Genomic DNA, 23,210 nt, shown 5'->3' on the forward strand with positions numbered 1-23,210 from the left:
TTAAATATAGGAAGGAAGAAATTTTAGTCCAAACAAGAGAAAGGATGTGAATTTTAAATCAAAAACAATTTACTGAAATTGAACCTAACTGTCTAAACCAAAATCAATTGATAATCAATTCGGCTTTCACTTCCCACTTCAATTATCTTATTGTAATATGCACTGGTTGTTATAATACCCTAACCAATGAAGCCGGAATGGACTATGGTTTTTTTACCAAAAAAAAGAAAAGAAAAAGAACGGACCATGGTTTGGCAGGATGCAAAGCTGAAGCAGAATCAATGGACCTTTTACAATGACTCAAAGCGGCAGCTGAGATGAGGTGCCAAATAGGGCAAGTTTGGAGAGATTCTCAAGTGCTGGAGGAGTTGGTACCTAATCCGAAGAAGGAACTGTGACCATGGAAGTTTCTTCCTGTTTTGTTGCATATTTCAGGTTTATTTTTAAGCAATGATAACTGTGTATTTGTTACTTCTAAGGGTGGCATTGTAAGAATGATTAAGTGGTGGACTGAAGATCACAGATATATGCACAAAACCCAGGCCTTGCAAATCAGCAACACTAAGTTAGAAAGACACACAAATAAACATAAATCTCACTGCAACTGAAGTCATGACTGTAAATTACACGAATGACGAGGCATACATGGAGTTGCAGAACACCAATTCTCATCAAAACAATTCACAAAGTGGTGTTCGCAAGGAAGTTCATCCTTTTTCTATCATGCAATCAAAACTTTCTGCCACATGTTAGGACTCAAAAAAAAGGAAACTAGAGGATCCCTCACCCAGGACAGAGAACATGCCTGTAAAATTACTGTCGCAACCATTGAATTAAACCACTATCGGGGAAGCTAATCCTCATCCATCCCTGCAGCTGGATCTCTCTTTGGGCCACCTGCTGGTTTTGACATTATAATCTGCAAACATAGCAGGCAGGCATGGTTATTAGGAGGGAACTACCAATAGCTGCATTATGTGGCCTGCAGCACAAGGAAAACCATTAAACTCTAACAGACATTTACCTGGTCTACCCGAAGAACTGTGCAGGCAGCATCCGCAGCATATTTAAGAGCAAAGAACCTGGAACAAAGCCCAACAAATATATTTCGAATAAATTTCCTAGAACAATCTATATTAGGAACTACATACTCATACACAAAAAGCAGAAAGTCTTCATACATAGCAAATATTAAATACATCATGCTCATTCTTCTTAAAACTAATCCTCAAAGTGGAACCTCATTTGCTCTAATGGGAAAACAAGAAATCATGATGAGGCATAAATCACGTGGTTCAACCAATATTACAGAGCAACCAACTTTCTAGTTTCGATTTACATCCTTCAACATCCACGGTTACAATTCCAAATCTTAGCTACATAAATCATCTCAAATGCATCCAAATCTGACAGCAGTTTATACAAGGCAATGGCTAGAATGTTAAAGACCATCAGGAAAATAGATTAGAAGGATAGATAAGAAGGGGTGAGGAAAGTAAACTTCAAACTATATATGGGGACTGGGGAGAGCAAGATGCAGGCACAAAAGAAAATGTGTTGTTGGTTCCAGTGCCTTTAATTAGGATTCATCGCACGTTATTGAAACTCCATTACAGTAGAGATAATCATTTCAGAAAATGACTCTCCCAACAAGTATTATCATAAGCAGATGAAATAAAACCAACTCCACATAGTCAAAGAGCACTGTAAAAAACATCAGATGGTTTCATAACATATAGATATTAATGTCAGAAAACAGCTCACTTGGTGACATAGAGGTCCCAAATATTCATAGCTGTAGCATCATTACAGACACCTTCCTCCAAGCCAATTCCAACTTTGGTGTTTCCAGCTGCATGCTCAGCATATAGGGTAGAAATAATCTCCATTGCGTTGAGCCCAGCATTCTCAGCCAGAGTTTTAGGTACCATTTCGAAACTTTCAGCAAATTTGGCTATAGCATACTGATCCAATCTGCAATTGAAGAAATTGATATACTTCTAATCAGACCCCGCTAGCCATGCTAGAATAAATCAATGAAAATAAATGAACAGTAGAACCTTAGCCATGTATCCATGTTCTCAGTAAAATTTTGTTTTCTTCTTTTACTAGAAAAGGAAAGGAGAAAACCTCCCCTCTCCCTCTAGAGTCGTGATCTTGAAGTGGATTTGAAAGGGAGACAAGATAGGTGAGAAGGCTGTCAAATTGATTAACTTATATAGATTCAACTCATGCAGTTAAGGATTTGCACCAGCAGTTGCCTCTTGATCTGGTTTATTTCGTTTCTGCTGAAGATTAAAGTTTCCCCTGATTGATGTCTAGTTAGACTACATGATGTGGGAGAATCACCTTGAGGGTGCTAAAGTCACTCTCTCAACACTGCACTCTGGGATTTCTTTAGGACATCGAGAGCATTGTAATAAAGCAAGCCAAGTTCTAGTGAGAGCCTTGTGCACTGGGTATGCCCTATGGGCTTGAAGTATCAGTTGAGTTTTAAGTTTTGGATTTAATGATGTAATAAGTCTATATATAAAATACAATAAGGTTTAGGGTCTATATGAATTTTTGGCTTATTATATTATTTCTTAGAAGAGTCACGATAGCTACTCAGACAAGGGTTAAGGTAAGCATGGAAAGTCCTAGATTAGAGTTTGTCTTTATTTTATTTCTTTGCTTTTGAAATTGCCGTAACTCTTCCAATACAACTTGACATACGGAACAGAATAGAGTTGGATATGAAGATTTGAAAGAGATTTTACGGGTCATCTTCCTCTTGGCCACTATCGAATTGTCCTATAATTTGCTGTTAGTTTGCTGCTACTACTTATTTGTTGTTACTCTCAAGTACTATATTCTTCTAGGGGAAGTGTTCTCTGTCTGGGAGTGCGGCTCCTACGCTTGCACGGGGGCCAATAGGAACACATGTAGAAGCATCAACAGGGAGTAATTTTGCATTTCATGGGGTGTGGGCCATCATTCCCCCCCCCCCATGTGTCTTGCGCAGGGGTACGCCCCCCCCCCCCCCCAACAGAAAACATTTCTCCTATTTCTTCTTCTACCCTCCCCAAAAGTAACTGTTCATAGACCTATAATAGTATCCTGTTCTGATTTGTCCTAATTTACCTTAACCGCCATATTCCCACTATGATTCCCTAGTAGTTAGACCAAAATCTTTTAAACACTAGACTGTCCTGCATCACCACAAACCTACACAATCAGGGATTATCACAGGGGACCATTAAGGTGATGTTGTGGCTTTTGCAGCCCACGGAAGAAAACCGTAAATGTACTCAAATGGTACAAAAAAGAAGAAAAATAAATGAGAGAGAGAGTGAGAGAGACTTACCCTATCTCTTTAAAAGAAAACTCTTTTAGTTTTCTTGCCAACTCTATTTCGGTTGCTGCAGCCCCAGGAACAACCCGGCTGTCCCTGCACATTGCCTGAGATAGAGAGATGTATTATCCAATCATTACTTTGGCCTTGGAGTTCTTATATGATAGACGCTGAAGCTCTAAGACACCCAAAGAAACATTTCTGAACTAAAATTTTAAAATGTACTCAAAATTAACTTATGCAAAGAATTTGAATTACAGTTATCTTCTCCAAAAGAATACCTTGTAAGTATTTACACCATCATCAACTGCCCTCTCAAGATCGTCTAATATACTGTCAGTGCTTCCTCGTAATACTACAGTTGATACCGAGTTTCCACCTTCTTCATTTTTCACAATGGTGACCTATGAGTTTGAATAAAAGTATGCTCATTAGCAGTTAAAGGGAAGTATACATTTAGCAACAATGCAAAAGGATAAAAACAAATACAATCAAGATGCTGCCACAATGGAAGGTCAAAGCAGCATACCCGAACACCACCAATTTCCTCCACTGAAATAGAATCAGCAAATCCCAACTCATCAGGGCTGGGTTGGCTAAGCTTGAGCTGTGGACAAGAAGATAAAAGTGTATTAGGGGAGCATCAGCAGGAATTTTGTATAAAATCAACCGGTGAGATACTTACGAGTGCAACAGAGCCGGTTGTACGGCAAAAACGTCTTAATTCAAACTTTGAGCTGATCTTTAAGACCATGAGTCTGTAAGCAAACAATGCCAGATTCAGTCCCTTTTCTTTCTGCTAACCATATTGTTTAAGAGAAGCAAAGTAACTAATTAAGAAAAAATAGATGGACGAAAACAAAAGAGAAAACATATGCAACTAAGACAGCGCTCCTAACATATGCAACTTCCCATTGAAAATAACTAAGTCAACAGCTCAAGGCCAAAGTGATGATCCTTCTTTTGCAGATTCGATCCAAAACTAAGACCGTGCTCCTGACATTTGCAACTTATCATGTGATTGCATCTGTTTTGGAGGTTCGATCCACATTGAAGCTTACAACAGGTCTGATCCTTCTTCATCCACTCCCTGTTTTAAATCCTACATCCGGTTCTGTTATCCCTTCCCTATTACAGTTATGTTGTTGTCATTTAACCCAGTTCAGAGTACACCCCCCTTCCAACCCCTTTTTTGGGAGCAAATTTAAGCAAAAAATAGTATTAATGATCTCCAAAAAGGGCAGCCTGTATGCATAGGATGCTGTATTTGACATCAGTCCCCCAGAAGACCCTCAAACAACATACATTCCATCACTTTCTCCCTTATCAAAGCCACTAACCAAAAACCACCATAACCATTTTCAGAATCAATCCAGTTGTCCCATATACCAGTGGGTTCCTTGCTACCCTACTAGCTGGATCCTTGGTTTATAAAATGGACGCATTCCTTAACCTTCATATGCTCCAACATGTTGCAAATAGAATCATCCTCCAAAATGTTGCTGCCTTTCTTTCCACAGGAGCCTTGTTCACGCTCCACCAATACAGATAATAGAGAATTAGAGAATATCCAATCAACCCCATAATCAAAAATACCATTCATAGTGCCTTCGAGGAAATTTTACAACTTGGACACAGACCATTTTAGTCCAATAACTCAACCTACTTCTGCAAATCTATTAATTGTCAGTTCCCTATCATAATATGGATTTCCACAGTAGCATGAATATAATCTGAAATTATTTTCCTAAGCTACAAATTACATCCAACAAATTGGAGTTAGAACAGAATCTCACTCTCCATCTTTTCCAATTCCTGAGCCTAGTTTTGTTGACTGGGCACATTTTTTTTTTTGGATGAATAAAAAAATTCATTACCAAAGGAAAGAAAAAGGGAGGAGGGATAGGGAACATACAAGCACGAGCCAAAAAACAAGGTCCTGCCAGAAAAGGCAAGGACAAACAAAAGAGGACAAGAGCCTCAACAAAATTAGCACACTAAAGAAAAGTGCCTGGCCTTCAAAGAACAATCGAAGCCATCCTCAACGAAACCACTCTATCACGGATCCGTGGCACACGACAGAGGGCATGATCTCTAAACCAAGCTCAAAGGCAAGACCTTTCCAGGCAGGGAAGGGAATAGGCAATTTAGGGACGGATCTTGGGGAAAGGAGGGGAGTTGTGGTTATGGCGGCGAAAGACACGAAGAGGGGAGCTTTAGACGGGGGAACAGACAGATTAGAACAAGAAGGAGCGGGCCCATTAGGCCTAGCTGGGTCAGCCAAAAGGAAATGGGTGTTGGGCCGGGTTAGAGAGGGAATGGGCGAGGAGATAGAAGGGCTCACAGGGTTTGCGTTAGGGGAGGGTAAGACTAGGGAAAGGGAAGATCGAGGGTTCAGAAAAGACTTGGTTAGCCTTTTGAGAGAGGAGGAAATCCCCAGGCACGAAGGGACAGGTCTGGGAGAAAACAGAGGAGAAGGATCAGGTGCAGAGAGAGGGGAAGAGGAGGCGGCTTGGACAGTCTGTGGAGCAGAGGAGGTTGGCAGGGGCCGGCGACAGGTCGCCTGGTTGCAGAGAACAGAGAAAGGCGACAGGTTGGCTGGCTGGAGGAGAGAGGGACAAAGGTTGATTCATCAGGAGATGGGTTAGCTACATCGTCATATAGAGACCATGGGTCTGAAGGATGGGGAATCGATTTGGACCAGGGGGTAACCTTTGAGGGGACCAACAGACCAAAGGGGGGATGGCCTCAGGGAGAACCAAAAGCCGGGATCTCCTTGTGGTGAGACCTGCGATGTCTGTTTCTTCTCCGGCCATGGGAAGTACAGGCTACCGGAATGGCAGACGAAGGATTGTGAGAGGAATTCTGGCCATTTCGGGAGGTCAACTGGTCCAGCAGATCGTCCACGGGGGTGGCGTCTTCAATAGCGTCATGGTTGAGGTTCAACAGAGGAGAAGCGACTTCAGTAGCAACTTCACAAGCAATCGAATCTACCTTTGGGGCACAGAAGCACGATTCATGGCCAAAGGTTTTACAATTGAGACAATGGGGAAGCTTCCAATCATAATGAACTTCTTGCTCAAAAGAGTAGACATCTCCTTCCTTTATTTTGATGAGAGGAGGGAGAGGAGATTCTACAGATATCTCAACACAAATATGAGCAAAGGCCAGCCGATCCTTCCTCATAGTTCTAACATCTGAGAAGATGGGATTACCCACAACAGATCCTACCATTCTTAGACCTTCTGAATACCAGAAGTGGAGCGGCAACCCAGGACGGGAGATCCCTAGCGGGATGGTAGAGAAATCTACCCGATTCAGTTAGAGATGACACTGCCATTGCCGGAGAACTAAAGGCTTCTTCCCAACTTGCCAGGGGCCTCCTTCAAGGGCACAGCTATTGTCGGCTTCGTTAGAGAACTTGAAAACAAATAAGCTGTTGTCCAGAAGAAAGGTTTCAATGTTTCCAAGGGGCCTCCATTGTTTGGACAGTGGGAGCTTCACAACGTGGAAAGGAGGTCGGGAGCCAAGAAAATGGTCAACCAAACAGTTACCCCAGAGATTTGCTGCATCGTCAAGTAGACCAGGAGGGCAAAAGGCAACTCTAGAGTCACCCTCAAGAGAGGGGGCTATGAAACGAAGGGAAAATCCTTCTCCAGAGGGGTTGGGAGGAGGACTGACAAAGAAAACTCCATTGCGGAAGAGGCAGAGAAGCAGGGGGTAAAGATGGAGGAGATGAGAGAGAGATAGAGGTCACCAGAGGAGAACGAGGAAGAGAAACAGGCGGAGATGCGGAGGGGTTACCGGCAGCAGAGGCCGGAGGAGGAACAGGCGAGGGCTCGGGTATGCTACATGACGCATAGTTTCAGACTTCGAAAGGTTTCACTCTACCTCTTCCTTGACATAAACCTTGGTTCTAGTGATTGAAACTAGAATTCCCAATCCACTGTATGAACCGGAGCACTCCTAGCTAATCCAGATCCTTGAAACCATGGCATGAACCTTCTTTCTCTCAATTTAACCATCATCTTGCTTTGATATTTTAACCAGTCACCCAATTAGGGCCTCCATTCCATATTAGTTTCAGCCCCATCGGTTGTATGGATTGAGAGTTATATTCATACTTGGTTTCTACCATATACCCTCCGACTGGACACATTAAGTAGGCTCTAATTAGTATCTTTGATCCCAGCCTGTCATTTCCATGGATGTCAATGCACAAATCCATGTCCACGTCAACATGTCTCTGACAAATAGTCTTGTCCTACAAATAATAGCTCAACTCAGCAAATTAGTACTTGCACAACAAAGAATTGATTCCAAAGGGCCAGATAACCTTAGATTTCTCATAATTTTAAATTCAGTGAGAAAGGTACACCCAAATACATATCTGACTTTGTGTATTATCATCATCTAATTACAATAATTTCCAAAAATGAATACAGCAACTTCTCGACTGGCTTATATTTCGAAAACAGATCAAAGCAACTGGTATCTAGAGGAGGTTTAATTTCTCTCTCTCCAAAGCACTTACACACTGGCCAAGGTTCAATTAGACACTCAACCAAACAAAACTAAAGTCTTTACTACTTATAAGGTTATCTACTTCCTCAGCTTGGCAGAAATACAAAACACAACTAAGGGTCAGTTTGTAAAAGCAACTAATGTTAACTATATGGTCAAGTTGGATGGACAAATCCAATGTGCTGGTCGGCTTGATGACTGGACAGCATAGTGGCTGTTTCTAGGCCGAAGCCAATGTGCAAGACTTTGTCGATCGCCTATAAAACTCCCTTGATGAAGATCAATTGAAGCGATTAAAGAAAACGTAATCGTTTACAAGAACCAATTAATATTTGCCGCTGAGAAATATTTGAAATTGTAATCAGCATGCTATATGCAAATGACTCCCAACTAAATGACACATGTTAATGTAACTACAAAAATAAGTAAAGGACAATAAAGTGTTGATGCATGGATTCTCTAGGAATGATTCAATCCCTAATCCCAATGCAAATCATAGGCAAGGATCTATAAAGGAATTGCAAAAGGTAAAGGCTTGCTTACTTGTAGCGCTCACAGAAATGTAATGCCATATCTCCAACAGCTCCTCCACTGACAATAACTTTAGCCCCCGAATCTACAACTGCTTTTATAAGCTCCTCAATTTTTGCTTCCTCTGTTTTTGCATAGTTCTCCAGCTGCAAGATTACCACAAGAAACAAATAATTCCCAGTAACCAAAGAGGTACTACATATTTCTTTATATATATATATATGGGATAAGGCTGAGTTGTTGTTGTAACATAATCATTTTATTGTTGTCAGAAGAAAAAAAAAAAACAAAAGGTCCACATGCATTGTTTCTATCAGTTCAATTATGGGGGCAAGATTGAATGCAAAATATTTTTTCACAAATATAGCACCACGACCAGGTTTAACTACCAGTTACCTTCATAATCCTTGCTTCTTCTTTCTTTCTTTTTTTAGGGGGAGGGGGGGGGAGGGGATAAATAACAACCTCTATTGATAAAGGATCTAAATGAAATTCAAACTACAATCTGCAAATTACAAACTAACTCCTATTCCACCATGAAATGCCACCTCTACCATTTGAAGGGAACTCCAAAATCTTTCAAACTATTACTACGCTGAAGTAGGCAAACGTAAGAGGCACATCCAGCATTTAATGCACCACAAAAAAATGCCTCACTTTTTCATTCATGGTAAGTAACTAAGTAAGATTATGAAAACACTAGGTTGTGAGCAAAATACTAAATCATGAAAGAGCTTACTTCCTAAGCATCCAGTTCATGCAGACATTAAAAATTTCTTGTAATCCCAAAGAATCCATTGGAGATAGCTACTTAAATGGAAAACAAGAGTCTTAGTCCTTAAATACTTGAAAATTTATGCAAGCACATAACTATCTGGTTTTACTCCCTCTCCTTATGACTATTGGTGCATAAGGAAAGCAGAACAGGTAAAGATAAACAGCATCAGCATAATTCATATCAAATTGCTTACCCGGCAGAAGAATTCATTTAAAATAAATCAGACTTTTAAGGTACAAACAAGCCACAAAAACCAACCTGTTCAGCACTATGAATTAGAACAGTACCCTTTGTTTCAGTTGCAGATGTATCAACACCTTGGACAAAAACAGCAATCTACAGAAGGGAGCATCAAGAACAAGTTATTATCAAATAAAGAGAACAAGAAAAATCACACAAAACAGAAGTGAGAAAATAAAAAAATTCCAGAAGAAGCAAATAGAACTAGAGTAACCAAGCAGACACAAGAATGCGCTGTTATGTTATAATTCACAAAGAAAACAGTTACACAAGTCATTCAAGAAATCTTAAGGGTTTGGGAGGGAGTCGGAGGAAGTATATAAACTGCTAGCTATGTCATACAGTTAACACATTGGGTAGCAGGAAGATGAAAGAAGTGTTTGGGAGGGAGGCCTAGAGGATGATTTTCAGTGGCAGCATATTACAATTTCCTTTTTAAGAAAATGTGAAGAGAAAGAGGGGAATGCTTCTTCACATCAGCAGAGTATGGAAAACTAGAGCTCCACCACAGAGTAGCTAATTTTGTGTGGGTGGCAGCTCTCGACAAGGCTTCAACAATAGCACAAGGGCTTGTGTCATGAGCATGGTATAAAATCTCGCGAAATATCGGCGATATATCGCGATATTTCGTGAATCTCGACATGACCGAGATACGAAACAAGGTCGAAATAAAAAGTACAATAACTGCGTCGATATATCGAGATATTTCGACGATATATCGTGGAACTCACGATATATCGCGAGATATCACGATATATCGCGAGATATTGTAAAGTGACAATAGTGTCACATTCAAAATCCTTATAAATTGCATATTTCGCAGCTCTTGGTCGATATTTCGACCGAGAGCTGCTGAAAATGAAATTTTCTCTCTTCTTCCTCCCTTCCAAGCCTCATTGAAGCTCCTTGTCGCGGGAAGACGTCGGAGGGTCATCTAAGCTCATCATCCAAGCCTAATTTCATTATTTAAGGTAAATTATATTTCTCTAAAACAATTTTTTTAAAAAACTTTGTACAAATGTTGTTGGATGTTGATGATATTAATATATGTTAGACACCGGAGGCCGATCTACACCTCACGGTGTCGAAATTTTTTCCCATATGTATTTTTTTTTTTTTTTCTGGTTTTAAAAATTCATTTTCCTACAACTAAAATAGGAAATAATTAGGGGTAATATGACTTAGATGGTAATGAATTAAATATATGTTAGACACCAATGGCCGATCTACGGTTTCACAGTGTCGGATTTATTTTTCTGCTCTTAAATAATTCTTTTAATTTTCGAAAATTAAGAAAAATATATAAAAAATTAAAAAACAGAAATAAATAAGGAAAATATGAGTTTTAAGTTTAAAAAATAATGAAAAATATGAAAGTTATTTCTATATGTTTTGAGATGCATTACATGTATATTATGTTTACTAATTCATAGTTTTGTTGTGTTAGGTCAATACTTATATTAACATTATATATAAAAATTGGTTTTAATTTTGTGAAAAATATAAGGGTTAGGGGAAAAATATTAAATAACTATACAAGTGTATTAGTAATCTAAAAGTGTCAATTGAAAACTTAAGAAGAATAGCAATTAAAGTCCTTGCCCAAACATGTTCTCGCATCCTGGTTTGAGAGGAACTGGAGTACCTTTGCACTCATCCACTCCAAGAGGCGCAAGATTGGGGTCTCAACGCTTATCCGACATGGTGTATGTGCACTACAACTTGAGGCTGAAACTCGCAACACATACGCATGGGACATGAGGGACAGAGGGGCACCATTGATCTAGCCGACATCTTTCAAGTTGACTCGCAGCATGAGGACCCTATTGTGGATTGGGTGAGGGATAGAGGTGAGCCAGTGTTGGATGAGGAGGGAGGTAGGCCCGACCCCATGATAGCTTCCGAGATTGGTGCCGATGTGGACGAGTATATGGCCGACGAGGGTCGATACATGCAAGGGAAGCCTCACCCATACCATTCCACCACTGGTGGCAATGTTGCTGATGATGAAGACTGGTCTAAGTCCTCAAATGATGATGATGGTGATGATGGTGATGGTGGTGGTGATGGTGATGCTGGTGGTGGTGATGTTGGTGGTGGTGATCTGGTGAAGAATATGACGGCATGCGAGAGCGTTATGTGGTAGGCCAGGAGGCCCGGATTCGGCACTGTAGACCCACTCCGATTCACCGGAGAGACAGCTTGATCATGCCACACAAGATACGGACCACGGAGCACGTGCCCCGCACCCCCACCCTCGAGAGGCCCCCTACATACATACAACAGAAGCGTAGGGGTCGACAAACACGTTGCAACCGATCAAATGGACATTGATAACCTATCTAGCTCGTTGGTGGTTTGAGTATGGGTGATAGGGGGAGGACCGACTGGACATTGGCGTGCCCCATCTTTTGACGCACATGCCACTCCATTGGCATCGGATTATGGTGCATCACAACCTTACGGTGGATATGGAGATGGATCATCATCATATGGGCGATTTAGTGGGGTAGGGGACTATGACTACGACCCCAGCCCCAGGGACATACTGGATCATCTTTTGTAGATAACATCTTTGCATACCTAAGCGGACCTAGATACCAACCTCACCACCATACATGCAGCCAATGCCATCGCCTCTGCGCCGGCGCCAACATCATATCACGTGGATCATCTTCTTCTTCACGGATGGATCGATTGGTAACCCTAGTTTATATCCTAGGATAGGTTACCTACAGATCGTTGATGATTCCATTTACGTGACACTTGTGGATGACTACACTCGCTTTCTTCTCCGATTCTATACCGTGGTCCACATATGTCATTCAAACAGAGAGCAATGGACGCCGACTCCGCGAGGCATGAGTGGGATTGATCCGGGAGGCACAAGAACTACTATTAGCAGTTTAGCACTTGTAATTTGTAACTTAAGTTGTGATTTCATTAATCTATGTGTATTTAACTATTTATACATTAAGGTCGGCGACCGTATGTCAATCAAGGGTGCAAGCCCAAAACACCAATTTGAATTCACATTTTTACAATTTTATGGTTTAAATGTGTTTATTAAGCTTAAATAAGGCTGTCCATGAAGTTTCAGGCCTAAATATGGCCAAATACCCCGAGATGGACCCCGAAATATTGCAGAAAAATGCAATATTTCGGGAATATTCGCGATATCTCGGATATTTCGGATATCTCGGTAGGCCCGAGATACCGATATATCGCGAGATATAGTACTATGGTCATGAGGAGTCAGCATCCCATCTTCTCTTATCATGCAACCTTCCAGGTTCATATCACCTGGCCTGAAGTGTACAGACTTTGTTGTTCATGGCCCAAGAGTCCCTTTGGTTTGAAAGATTCTGTCCTATGGAAGTTATTGCTGAATGCAGAGGTGTGGGATCTTTGGAAGGAAAGGAACAGAAAAATATTATCCTAGACTTTTCCACCAAGAATTTGAGCTGATATAGTCAATTATTTAATCAATTGGGCGTTATCTTCTAAACAATTTATTGGGAGCAGATAGGAATGGTTTTACTTTCAGCTGGGACTCCGAGCTGTTTGAATGACACCTTTTCTGTCTGTCTGTTCACAGATACATTAGCTGTATAACTCAGGTTATTGTATGAGGGTATTGAGGGATATTTATTGGATAAAACTATCAGTTGTACTCTTCTTTTTCCTTACTGAAATAAAATATCTTCTTGTTGCTGATTTTTTTTAAAAAAAAATTCTGAAGAACTGAGTGAGACTTGTAACGATAGCTGGACTAACTTTAGATGCCACCAACAAAGGAATTACACATCACTCCATTCTTTCAGAAGACAGTTAGATGACAGGGAGTTGGGGGATGTTATCACTTCTCCAAAGTCCAAATTTGGAGGAGGCTCCAATCATGGAGTACGGTAAGACATAAATAACCCATCAAAATAAAATGTTAAGACATAAGAAGAAAAACAAAGGCATGTTTCTCAGTAAAAGTTTCCCACAACTCAGTAGTAGTGGCAAAGGTCTATCGGTGATAAAAAAGAAATGGGTGAACCAGGTTCCACCAAACACTGAAACTTAAGTTTGGATGTCCTTGGCAAGGTACTATTGATGGTCACATCAATCAAAATGAAAGAATCAGCAATAATAACAATACGTATATTAAAAGGAATATACATATATATAGCCCTACTAGTAAAGCACAGGAAAAAGAGGGATTGATTTCGACCAGGTCCACACATAATCCGGAGGACAATCTTATCTAACCTATATATATATAGTTCTTATAATGCACTGGGAGTTCATCGGCATAAACGAATCAACTTAGATAGTCCTTTGTGGCTCCGGTGGGTTTTTTCGACCAATTGGGGTCCTCTCAGCCAGCCGTTGCTTAGTTCTTCATGCTAATCGAAGGACTTGATTCTTGGATATGCTCCAACACAACGGTGCTCGGCTACCTACCTTTAGCTGTCAGTCAGATCAGGGTTTTGGGGTTCCTTCCTTCCGTCTCTTGTCAAACAGCTTTGCACTTCTGACATAAAAAAGACTTACTTGTTACTAATATATTCTAGCCTCTCTTCTTTTTTAGAGCCCTTGTTTCATGTAGAGTAAAAGGAAAAGATTGGGACTAGTTCAATTGCAATTCAATTAAGGGAACAAAGAGGAGAGAGTTTTCATTTGGCTGATTAGTGCATTATGTATCAGGGGCTCAGGGCTTGAAACAGGGTATAAAAATCATTTCTTTGTCAATCACAAAATGAAATTAGGCCTTGTGAAGTGTAATAACCTTTTCATCTCATGGATAGTGAGTACACTTGGTTCCCATGGTCTTATACAAAGGAGAACCGGATATCTAATGGAGAATCGATGTTGAACCAAGAAAGAACCAGTGGGAGATCAATCACAATATGGGACAAACATAAATCGATAACGGAAATTTCTTTTTGAACTCTTTTTTTTTTACATATGAAAGAAGAAACAAGAAAGGATACAACCAAGGCTTCACCACCTGGCCTGTGGGAATGGAATCACCACCATACCCAACTTACTAAATCACCACAGTAGGGTCTGATTAGAATCACCAGCAATCAGGCTTTTGGAATCACCACCAAGTGGGCTGCAACAGAATCACCATAGTCCAAAAGAACAGCATCAGCATTGCACCAACAAGGCTAAGGCCAAAACATAACTTTTTTTTAATCATTGGAGGGTCTAAGCCCCTTTTTCCTCTATTTAGAACTTCATATAAACCAACAAAATAGGAAACCTCTAGTATGGTAGGGACCACCCCTTACAACTTTAGTCTTCCTTCAAAATAGAAACTATCCAGAACATTACAAAACATAAACTATGGTTGGATGGTAGCATATCTATCCAATCCTACAAAATAGAAAGTAAGAAGCCACAAACTAACCCACAATCCCTATAGTCGCTGGAATATCTACAACAGAATATTCCACACCCAAATCTCCTCTAGACCTTCCAGAATATTCTCCAAATTCCTACCTTGATCTGCATCAGTTCTCCCTGCCTTGGAAAAACTTGTCCTCAAGTTTGGAAAAGTTGATGAGTTAGATCCGCATGAACAACCTACAATCGGAGGTAGAACTCAAAAATCGTTGACTCCGTCTATCGTCCGTCCATGACTCTGATACCAAATAATGCAGAATCAATCTCGAACTAGGGAAGAACCAATGGGAGATCAATCACAACGAGATCAAAATATGAGACAAATATAAATTGATAACATAATTTTTTTCCAACTCTCCTTTTTTTACATTTTTACATGTGAAAGAAGAAACAAGAAAGGATATGACCAAGACTTCACCACCTGGCCTGTGAGAATGGAATCACCACCATATCCAACCTATTGAATCGCCACAATAAGGTCCAATCAGAATCACCATCAAGAGGGCTGGAATTGCATCACCACTACACCAACAAGGCTAAAGCCAAAACTAAATTTGTTTTCAATCATTAGAAGGGTCTAAGCCCCTTCTCCTATGTTTAAAACTTCATAGAAACCAACAAAATAGGAAACCTCCAATATGGTAGGAGGATCCCTTACAACTTTAGTCTCCCTTCAAAACAAAAACTATCTAGAACATTACAAAATAGAAACTATGGCTGGATTGTAGCATATCTATCCAACCCTACAAATAAAAAGTAAGAAGCCACAAACTGAAACCCGCAATCCCCATAGTAGCTGGAATATCTATCTTGTTTCCACTCTAATTTGCAGGTATTGGTTTCTGATCCTGATTTGTTACAACTCTAACAAGTAGCTCCAAGAATGTAACCTCACAAAAAGCTAACTGGAAAGTTATATACAGATAAATACGAAATCTGCCCCAGAATATCATTATACCAGACCTAATAGACAATGTTGATGATAAATTTGATCCGTCACTATTCTGATGTATGTATAATTAGGCAATATTCATAGGTGATGCCATCCAAATAATAAATAAATAATAGCCAGGTTCTTTCAATTTTTCCTGCAACACGGAGTAACGCGTCAAGTTGAATTGCTATTTGAATTTCTTTAGTAAATTGGATTTATACATGATTAAAGAGCATCAAGAATTAAGCAGACATGCTAACTTATTTGGGTTGTTGGATGGTGACTATGCTTACATAAAATTTTGTATTTTGAGATACACTAGTTTTGTTCGGGGTTTAGATGGAGTCAAGGCAATTTTTCCCGGTTTATTTTGGGATGACATTTGTCAAAAGATGTCAAAACTTATTTTAGAGTTGTCGTTTTATTTCTTTCCAAAAAGAAGAGAAAACTGAAGAACAAACTCCTTTGGAAGGTCATGCCCATTAGTATTTTTGGTGTCGTTAAAAAGGTTACCAAGCAAGCTTATCAAGAGACCAAAGATCTTATAAGTCCAACGTGATTTGCGAAAGTTATTGCTAAAATACTAGCAATGAATCACAGGAAACATGCGAGTGACTTTCTTTTACACTTTGTAGTTGCATGGCAGCTTGGCAGCCAATTCTTTTGATTTGATTTTAGCATTTCGCATGTCCAAGGAATTGGAGTTAAGAAAAAGATCCACTTGAGTCATTGCCCCTACCAATTTAGCAGCATCATTGAAGATACCATCAGCTAGTCATAAGTGGTGAGAAGGATGGTAAAGTTAATGTATTCAGTGGTCATCAGTCCTCTAGTTTTTCTGATGTTAAATTCTGCTTTACTTTTTGGTTGGGATGCTCTTTTAAGTGGCATTAGTTAGGGTAGGGTTTCCTGGTTGTTTTCATACCATCCAAATTGACTTGGCCACGAATATACTTTCTTGTACATTCTGATAAAATCAATAAATTATGTCACTAAATTTTATCAAAAGGAAAATCACACAAACATGCCCAGGAAGCACAGGAAAAATCCAAGTATGCCTTACTGCAGCACATTTGTAGGCAACATGAAAGGGAAGAAGCATATATTAAACGAGGAACTAATGGATTTAAGCATACCTTTGCTTTTTCCACTCTCTTTATTGAACCAACAGCATCAGTCTTCAGGACCATACCCCGAACAACAGAAGAATTATGCAGACCTCCTCCAACAAGCTTTGCTACACGGACATTATCCACATTAAAGTTTGCTGGGTTCTTGGGGCACACCTGGATGCATGCCTGGAAGGAAGAGATGATAACATTAGCAGTATTAAAATACCATACATAGGTGAAGCAACAAACTAAAAAAACTAACAATTATAAATTATGCTCATTCTTACATCAGCAACTAAGGGGCACAAAATATCTTCTAGTCCAAATTGCTTGCTAGCAACAGCAGCTTTCATCCGGGAAACAGCTTGATCCTTATTACGCACATCCATTGTTTCTGAACCTTTCTCTACCAACTCCTCTAATATTTTAACTGTCTGATAATCACAGAGACAGAACTCAGACAAGAGAGACAATTCAACCATTATCCAATACACAACAAATAGTATTAACACTGAGCATAAATTGCGAACATAACCTGATTGATAGCCTTTGTGTATCCACTGATGATTTCACTAGGATGCAGACCCATTCTGATAAGCTCCTCTGCATTTTGGAGAAGCTCCCCAGCAAAAGATACCGTCAAATTAGCTCCATCCCCAATTTCCTCCTGCTGAGCCTTTCCGGCTAGAACTAAAATCTTGGCCGCCGGATGCTGAATCTCAAGCTCATTCACAATAGTTGCAGCATCATTTGTAATAAATAGCTTGTCTAAATGATTAATCACCATCTTATTCATGCCTAAACAATATCATGGAAAAACATTAACCCAACACATTGTAATGTCAAAGCAAGCCAGATAAAAGATCGATACGAAGAAACAATAAATGTGCACTAGTAAGGAACCATTGAGATATGAAAGCACAGCTCACAGGAAGCCCTAGTGAGCAGTATTTTCAGACACCCAAAAAGAAAATGCAGCATTTGCTTTGGTACCCATTACGGGTAACACAACCAACTCACAAATCATACTAATTTTTATAATCTAAAGCTTACAGACCAAAGGTTTTCTTTGTGGGGTTGTATTATAACTTCGTCCTCCTCTGTTTTATGCCCTTCGAAATGAAAAAACCAGAACTCCTAAGTTCATAACTAGAGTACTGCAGTGAACCACATACTACATAGTATTACTTATTTCCAAGTTAAATGCCTTATTGAACCATTACCTCAACATTCCCTAGCCATTAAAGAAACCCCTTACCTGAGGTAATACATCAGTAGCAATTAGTTAGTGACCATTTTCCATTAATGAAAACGAAGAACCCGTGAAAATCCAAAATACCAATGAATCGAAATCCCTTGTACGAAATGCAATAACACCCAGTCCAGACTCCAGATCATATCCGAGTTCAAAAAATCAACGAATAAAACCTGAAACCAGAATAACTATGTGGAAATCAGTACCATTAGGACCGAGCGAAGTTCGAGTGATGTTGGAAAGCTGCTTGCAGGCATCTATATTCTTGAGGACTGCTTCGTCGAGCCCGGAGAAATGTTTGTGCCCTTCTTTGAGCATCGATTGAATACCATATGGTTGCATTTGGAACCCCATTTTCGCTGCAGAAGCAAATCTCGCCGACTGGAGCTCGTAAGGTTCTTCTTGCGGCGGCGGCTACTAAAGAAACCCAGAAATGGCCAACCGATCTCTACTGCTATGCAAGAAAGTGTTAAGAGACTGACGCTACAAGTCGATGCTCCTTTAGAAAAGAAAAAGATCAAATAGTAGAGACGATTTAGACAAAGTTCCAGCAACCGCGAAAGTGATTCTAGGGTCTAGCAGATGATATACTCAGACTGCGGTCTATGATCTTGGTAGGGTCTGGAGTCCTGACAGCCGATACTGATATATGGTATCGGTCTCAGCCGATACTGATCCGATATTAATTCAGATCAGCTCGTATCAGTTTGGATCGAACAGTTTTGCCTCTACTTTTCAATAAAAATCAGATCATTTAGTCTTTTTACCCTTGATCTGATATCAGTTCCCAATCCACAAGATCATTCAATAGGGATTCAATACTGACTCTTAGAACCATGCACCCGACTGTTTATTCTGATTACTTACAAATTATAATAGACCTAGGGTAAACATTGAAGTAGGGGTGAAACAGGGTGCCAGGGTTTTTTAAAATCCTAGCCCAACCCTGAATCCTCTTATCTTAGCCCAACCTGGCCTTAAGGTTGGGCTGACATCTCTCAGCCTAGGCCCCATTGGCATTGTATCTCGAACACATACAACTTTAAGTTACAATTCTATAAAATATGAAAACCTTTAGTGAGATGTTATTTTACAGTTTAACCTAAAAACTTAAAATGTTGAATACTTTTGTCAAACTTTTATCTAATAGACAATTACACTATACACAAAAAATTGTAAAAGATAAAGCATAACTTAACACAATGCCAGATCAAGCTCAACCCGAGGCCTAAACCCTAGCTCGGCCCTAACCTGTGTCTGGAAATTTCAACCCTAACCTGCCCTTAGGTTGAAAAATCCAGTCATGCCCTATTCGGGTTTAGGGTGGGCTCGAGCAGTTAAGGGCCTAACTTAGGGCCAAACTTACACCTCTACATTGAAGCTAGGGGTGTCAACGGGCCGGTTCGGACCGGTTTCGGTGTGACTTTTATAGAAATCGAAACCAAACCATTAAGAAATATTCGGTTTCGGTGCGGTTTGGTTTCGTGTTGATTTCGGTTTATGATAACGGATTGATATCGGTTTGGATTCGATTTGGTACCGGTTTTATATAACTAGTAAGGTCCGGGTAGTGCTAATTTTTCTTCTCTTTCTCTTTTAAGTACATAAAATATTTCAAATACAATGCATCTTTGTATCCTATGTCCTATGCCCTATGGATACAATTGGTTGGGTAATCACTAACAAATGATATGAGATAAAGTGAGAAACTATCACAACACATTTAGGGGGCAATGGGGCATTAGGCATTTACTGATTTACTCATTTATCGGGTTAGGTCGGTTCGGGCTACCGGTGTACCATCGGGCTAGCCCAAACCAAACCGAACCATTAAGAGTTCGGTCCGGGCTGGTTCGGGTTGGGTATTGACACCCCTAATTGAAGCCTAGAGAGTTCTAATCCTGTAAAATAAAAATAAAAAAATTTGTTACATAATAAATTCAGAAGTAGTGGGAAGAGAAATAGGATTTGATGCTTTAAAAAAGGAAAATGTTATCTATGACGGGGGCATAGGTTGCGCCCAGACACATGGGGTGGGAGAAATGACCACCCCGCCCCTAAATGGCGAAAATATCACCCCATGTGTCTAGGCGTAGTCTGCGCTACAGCACAAAGAACATCGACCCTTTACAAAATAAAAAATGGTTCACCCCAAAAACAAAAAGTAACCGGTTTTTAGGGTAGTTTTTGGATGTTTTTCGAGAGTAATTACCCTAGATGTACATCAAAAGGATTTGGACTCCAATTTTCTATTGACCAAAATCATGGCTAATTCGACCAGCCCAACTTAATCAGAGTTGATTAAGGTTGGGCTACATCATGTTGTGTTGGGACTTGGGACTTGGGACTTGGGACTTGGGACTTGAGACTGGGCTGAGTTAATGGAACCCTATAGTTAAGACCTTAAGGAACCTATTACCTAGGGGTCGGTTGGAATCGTGTGCAAAACTGTGTGTGTAGGCTTGCATATGCCCAGTGTTGCGTGTTTGATGTATATTGTTGTGATTTTCACTTAAAAAGAGTTGGAATACTTTAAACTTTGGAGTCTAACGTGACAACCATGGTTTGAGGAATTGGTATCGGATCAGTTGGATTGGAGGATACATATTGGTATTGATAGAGACCAATATCGATTTTTGATTGATTCCTAATCGATGGATTTGTATGAACCAAGGGAAAAAATGTAATATAATCAAATTTTTAATGAAAACCAAGGGTAAAATTGTTGGATCTAAAACGATCTTGATATTGCATCAGTATTGCTTGAGACCGACCGATAATCCCTGATGACAATTGACAACCGTAGTTAATAAATTTACGTATTATATATGAATATATATGCATTAATAATAAGACATATTTTTACGTATAAATGCGGTGAAAAATGTGAGATTTTTATTAGATGACGTATTCAACACGTATTATTTAAGTCTAAAACGTATATATATTAAAAACGTTGCTTAAAAAAAAAAGGTAATTTACACATTCCATCCTTGAGGTTTAACGAAAGTATAATTTTATCTTTCAATTTTGGATAATTCTGTGTATCCCTCTGCTGTTTACAAACGTTAACAAATACACCCATTCCGTCAATTCATGACTAACAACATTAAAAATATGATGTAAACTGACAAAATTACCCTTGGCAATTTAGGGTTTCAAATGGGGGAAAAATCCCAAATCAAAACCCTGCAACTCGTCTTCCTCCCCATTCCACTTCTGCTTCTGCCGCTCAACAACCCATCAAAACCATTGTAGTGCTCGTCATGGAGAATCGATCCTTCGATCACATGCTCGGATGGATGAAGAAATCTGCAAACACAATAATTAATGGGGTCACAGGCAAGGAATGTAACCCTGTTTCTACTAAAACCCCAGGTTCCCAATCCATCTGCTTCACCGACGACGCCAAATTCGTAGCAACAACTTTTTTTCTACTATGTAAGTGTGAATAGGCAGTATTGGATCAGTGAAAATCAGGATCAGGCTAAATTACCAGTGTAGCAACAACTTTTTTTCTACTCTGTAAGTGTTTTACTCTGTAAGTGTTTTGCCCACTCTATTGTGGGAGTCCTCTTTCCTAAGGATCTCTTCAAGATTGTACTTCAATTTTCGCCCTGCGAGCTTAATATTTGCTTAAAAATAAAAAAAAAATGTTTTCTTTATCCTTAATTTTGTTTGGGTGGGGTGGGATTCAATCAAACTACATTTGCATGCTTGGCTATGATTTTGTTTTGATGTTGTAACCACAACTGCTGTTCACGTAAGAAGTGTTGCTGATGACTGGTGGAACTACCCACAATTTGATCCGTTTGGGTAGGCAATGGTGCGAAAGGGTCATTCTCTACATCCCACGTCGATGCTGTGGAGTCCTCGGATTTCTGCACACAGAACGTCGGGGTCACCTGAAACGTTGGGAGCGATGAGAAACCAGTCTCGCCGGCGACTGGGACGATGGCTGTCTCTACTTTATCTCCGTGAACGGTGGTGTCTCTTTCACCAATCCCACTCGTGTCCTATAGGAATGGGTTGTAGCTGGGCTGCTGGAATGAGGCGTCTAAGTCCAAGTCTCCTTCAATAGAAGACATGACGAAACCCCCTTGTGAAGACGACAATGTCACCGAATTGTCGTTGGCAGAAGCAGAAGTGGAATGGGGAGGAAGACGAGTTGCAGGGTTCAGATTTGGGATTTTTCCCCAAATTTGAAGCCCTAAATTGCCAAGGGCAATTTTGTCAATTTACATCTTAGTCATGAACTGACGGAATGGGTGTAGGATACGCAGAATTATCCAAAATTGGGGGATAAAATTATACTTTCGTTAAACCTCAGGGGTGGTATATGTAAATTACCCAAAAAAAAAAAACTCCAAAAAACCCCAAATATTGAATCTCGTCTTCTTCCAAACCTTCAAACCCTAAGTCTCTTCCTTCAACGGTTCCAACTAAAGAATCCTGTGGACTTTGGAACCCGAAATCCCTTTCGGCAATGGTTGCAGGCTTGCAGCGGCTACTCCGGCGAACCTCCTCTCTCCATCTAAGGGTATTGAGCCCGCTTCCTCTTCTGCGTCTCCATTTCCTGTGGATTGCAGTGGCCCCTTCCTCTCTGTTAGTCTATCTCTCACTCCCTTGCCTTGTTGACTCTGTTTCTATGGCCTCATGGGAGTTGGAACATGGATGTGTAAATGGCAATTCGGGATGGGATAAATAAGAAGCAGAGATAAAACTTCCGATTTTTATCGTTTCCCCTGGGCTTCTGCTACTTCTCATCAGACTTACGTTCCTTCCCCTTCAGACCCAGGTAATTATGCGTCATTGCGTGTTTATTCTTCTCCTTTACTAGAAAAATATTAAAAGAGCTAACCATTTGAAGCTATTAATGGTCTTATAGAGAGAAACAAATATGATTTGGGCTGTTGATTTTGGGTGTTGATTTCTCGATAGAGGAACAACCCAGGGGATGAAATTTGATTGGGTTGTCAAGCCTGTGAGTACAGCGGTGCCAATACCTTGTAGGTGTTGAGCATGGATTTTGGAGCTGCTAATTGTCATTTATTTGTGTGGTTGTCGTGCTATGGGACAGACTGTTTTCCAAAAATTTATCT

The 23,210-nt window shown here is 40.1% G+C and overlaps 1 protein-coding gene across 1 annotated transcript; it reads right to left on the reverse strand.

Annotated features, from left to right (window-relative positions):
• Positions 1-583: 583 nt before the first annotated feature.
• Positions 584-18,556, reverse strand: LOC122667123 (T-complex protein 1 subunit theta-like). Its single transcript, XM_043863326.1, has 13 exons — positions 18,315-18,556; positions 17,389-17,651; positions 17,141-17,287; positions 16,878-17,039; positions 9,426-9,503; positions 8,402-8,535; positions 4,020-4,092; positions 3,864-3,941; positions 3,616-3,738; positions 3,347-3,441; positions 1,765-1,974; positions 1,025-1,082; positions 584-919 (listed from the first exon to the last, which is right to left on the reverse strand). Exons 1-13 carry the CDS (start codon positions 18,460-18,462, stop codon positions 854-856), a joined length of 1,635 nt encoding a protein of 544 aa, XP_043719261.1. The 5' UTR covers positions 18,463-18,556; the 3' UTR covers positions 584-853.
• Positions 18,557-23,210: the final 4,654 nt, after the last annotated feature.

This window comes from Telopea speciosissima, chromosome 1, assembly GCF_018873765.1.
Source record: "Telopea speciosissima isolate NSW1024214 ecotype Mountain lineage chromosome 1, Tspe_v1, whole genome shotgun sequence".
Lineage (NCBI taxonomy): Eukaryota > Viridiplantae > Streptophyta > Magnoliopsida > Proteales > Proteaceae > Telopea > Telopea speciosissima.

Bases quoted from the DNA above. Each gene is read 5' to 3' on its own strand.
- LOC122667123 (XM_043863326.1), bottom strand. From the start codon at position 18,462: ATGGGGTTCCAAATGCAACCATATGGTATTCAATCGATGCTCAAAGAA. The intron at 17,652-18,314 runs GTACTGATTTCC...GATATTGTTTAG, and splicing joins AACTTCGCTCGGTCCTAATG to GCATGAATAAGATGGTGATT. The intron at 1,083-1,764 runs GTGAGCTGTTTT...GCTTTGTTCCAG, and splicing joins TGGGACCTCTATGTCACCAA to GTTCTTTGCTCTTAAATATG.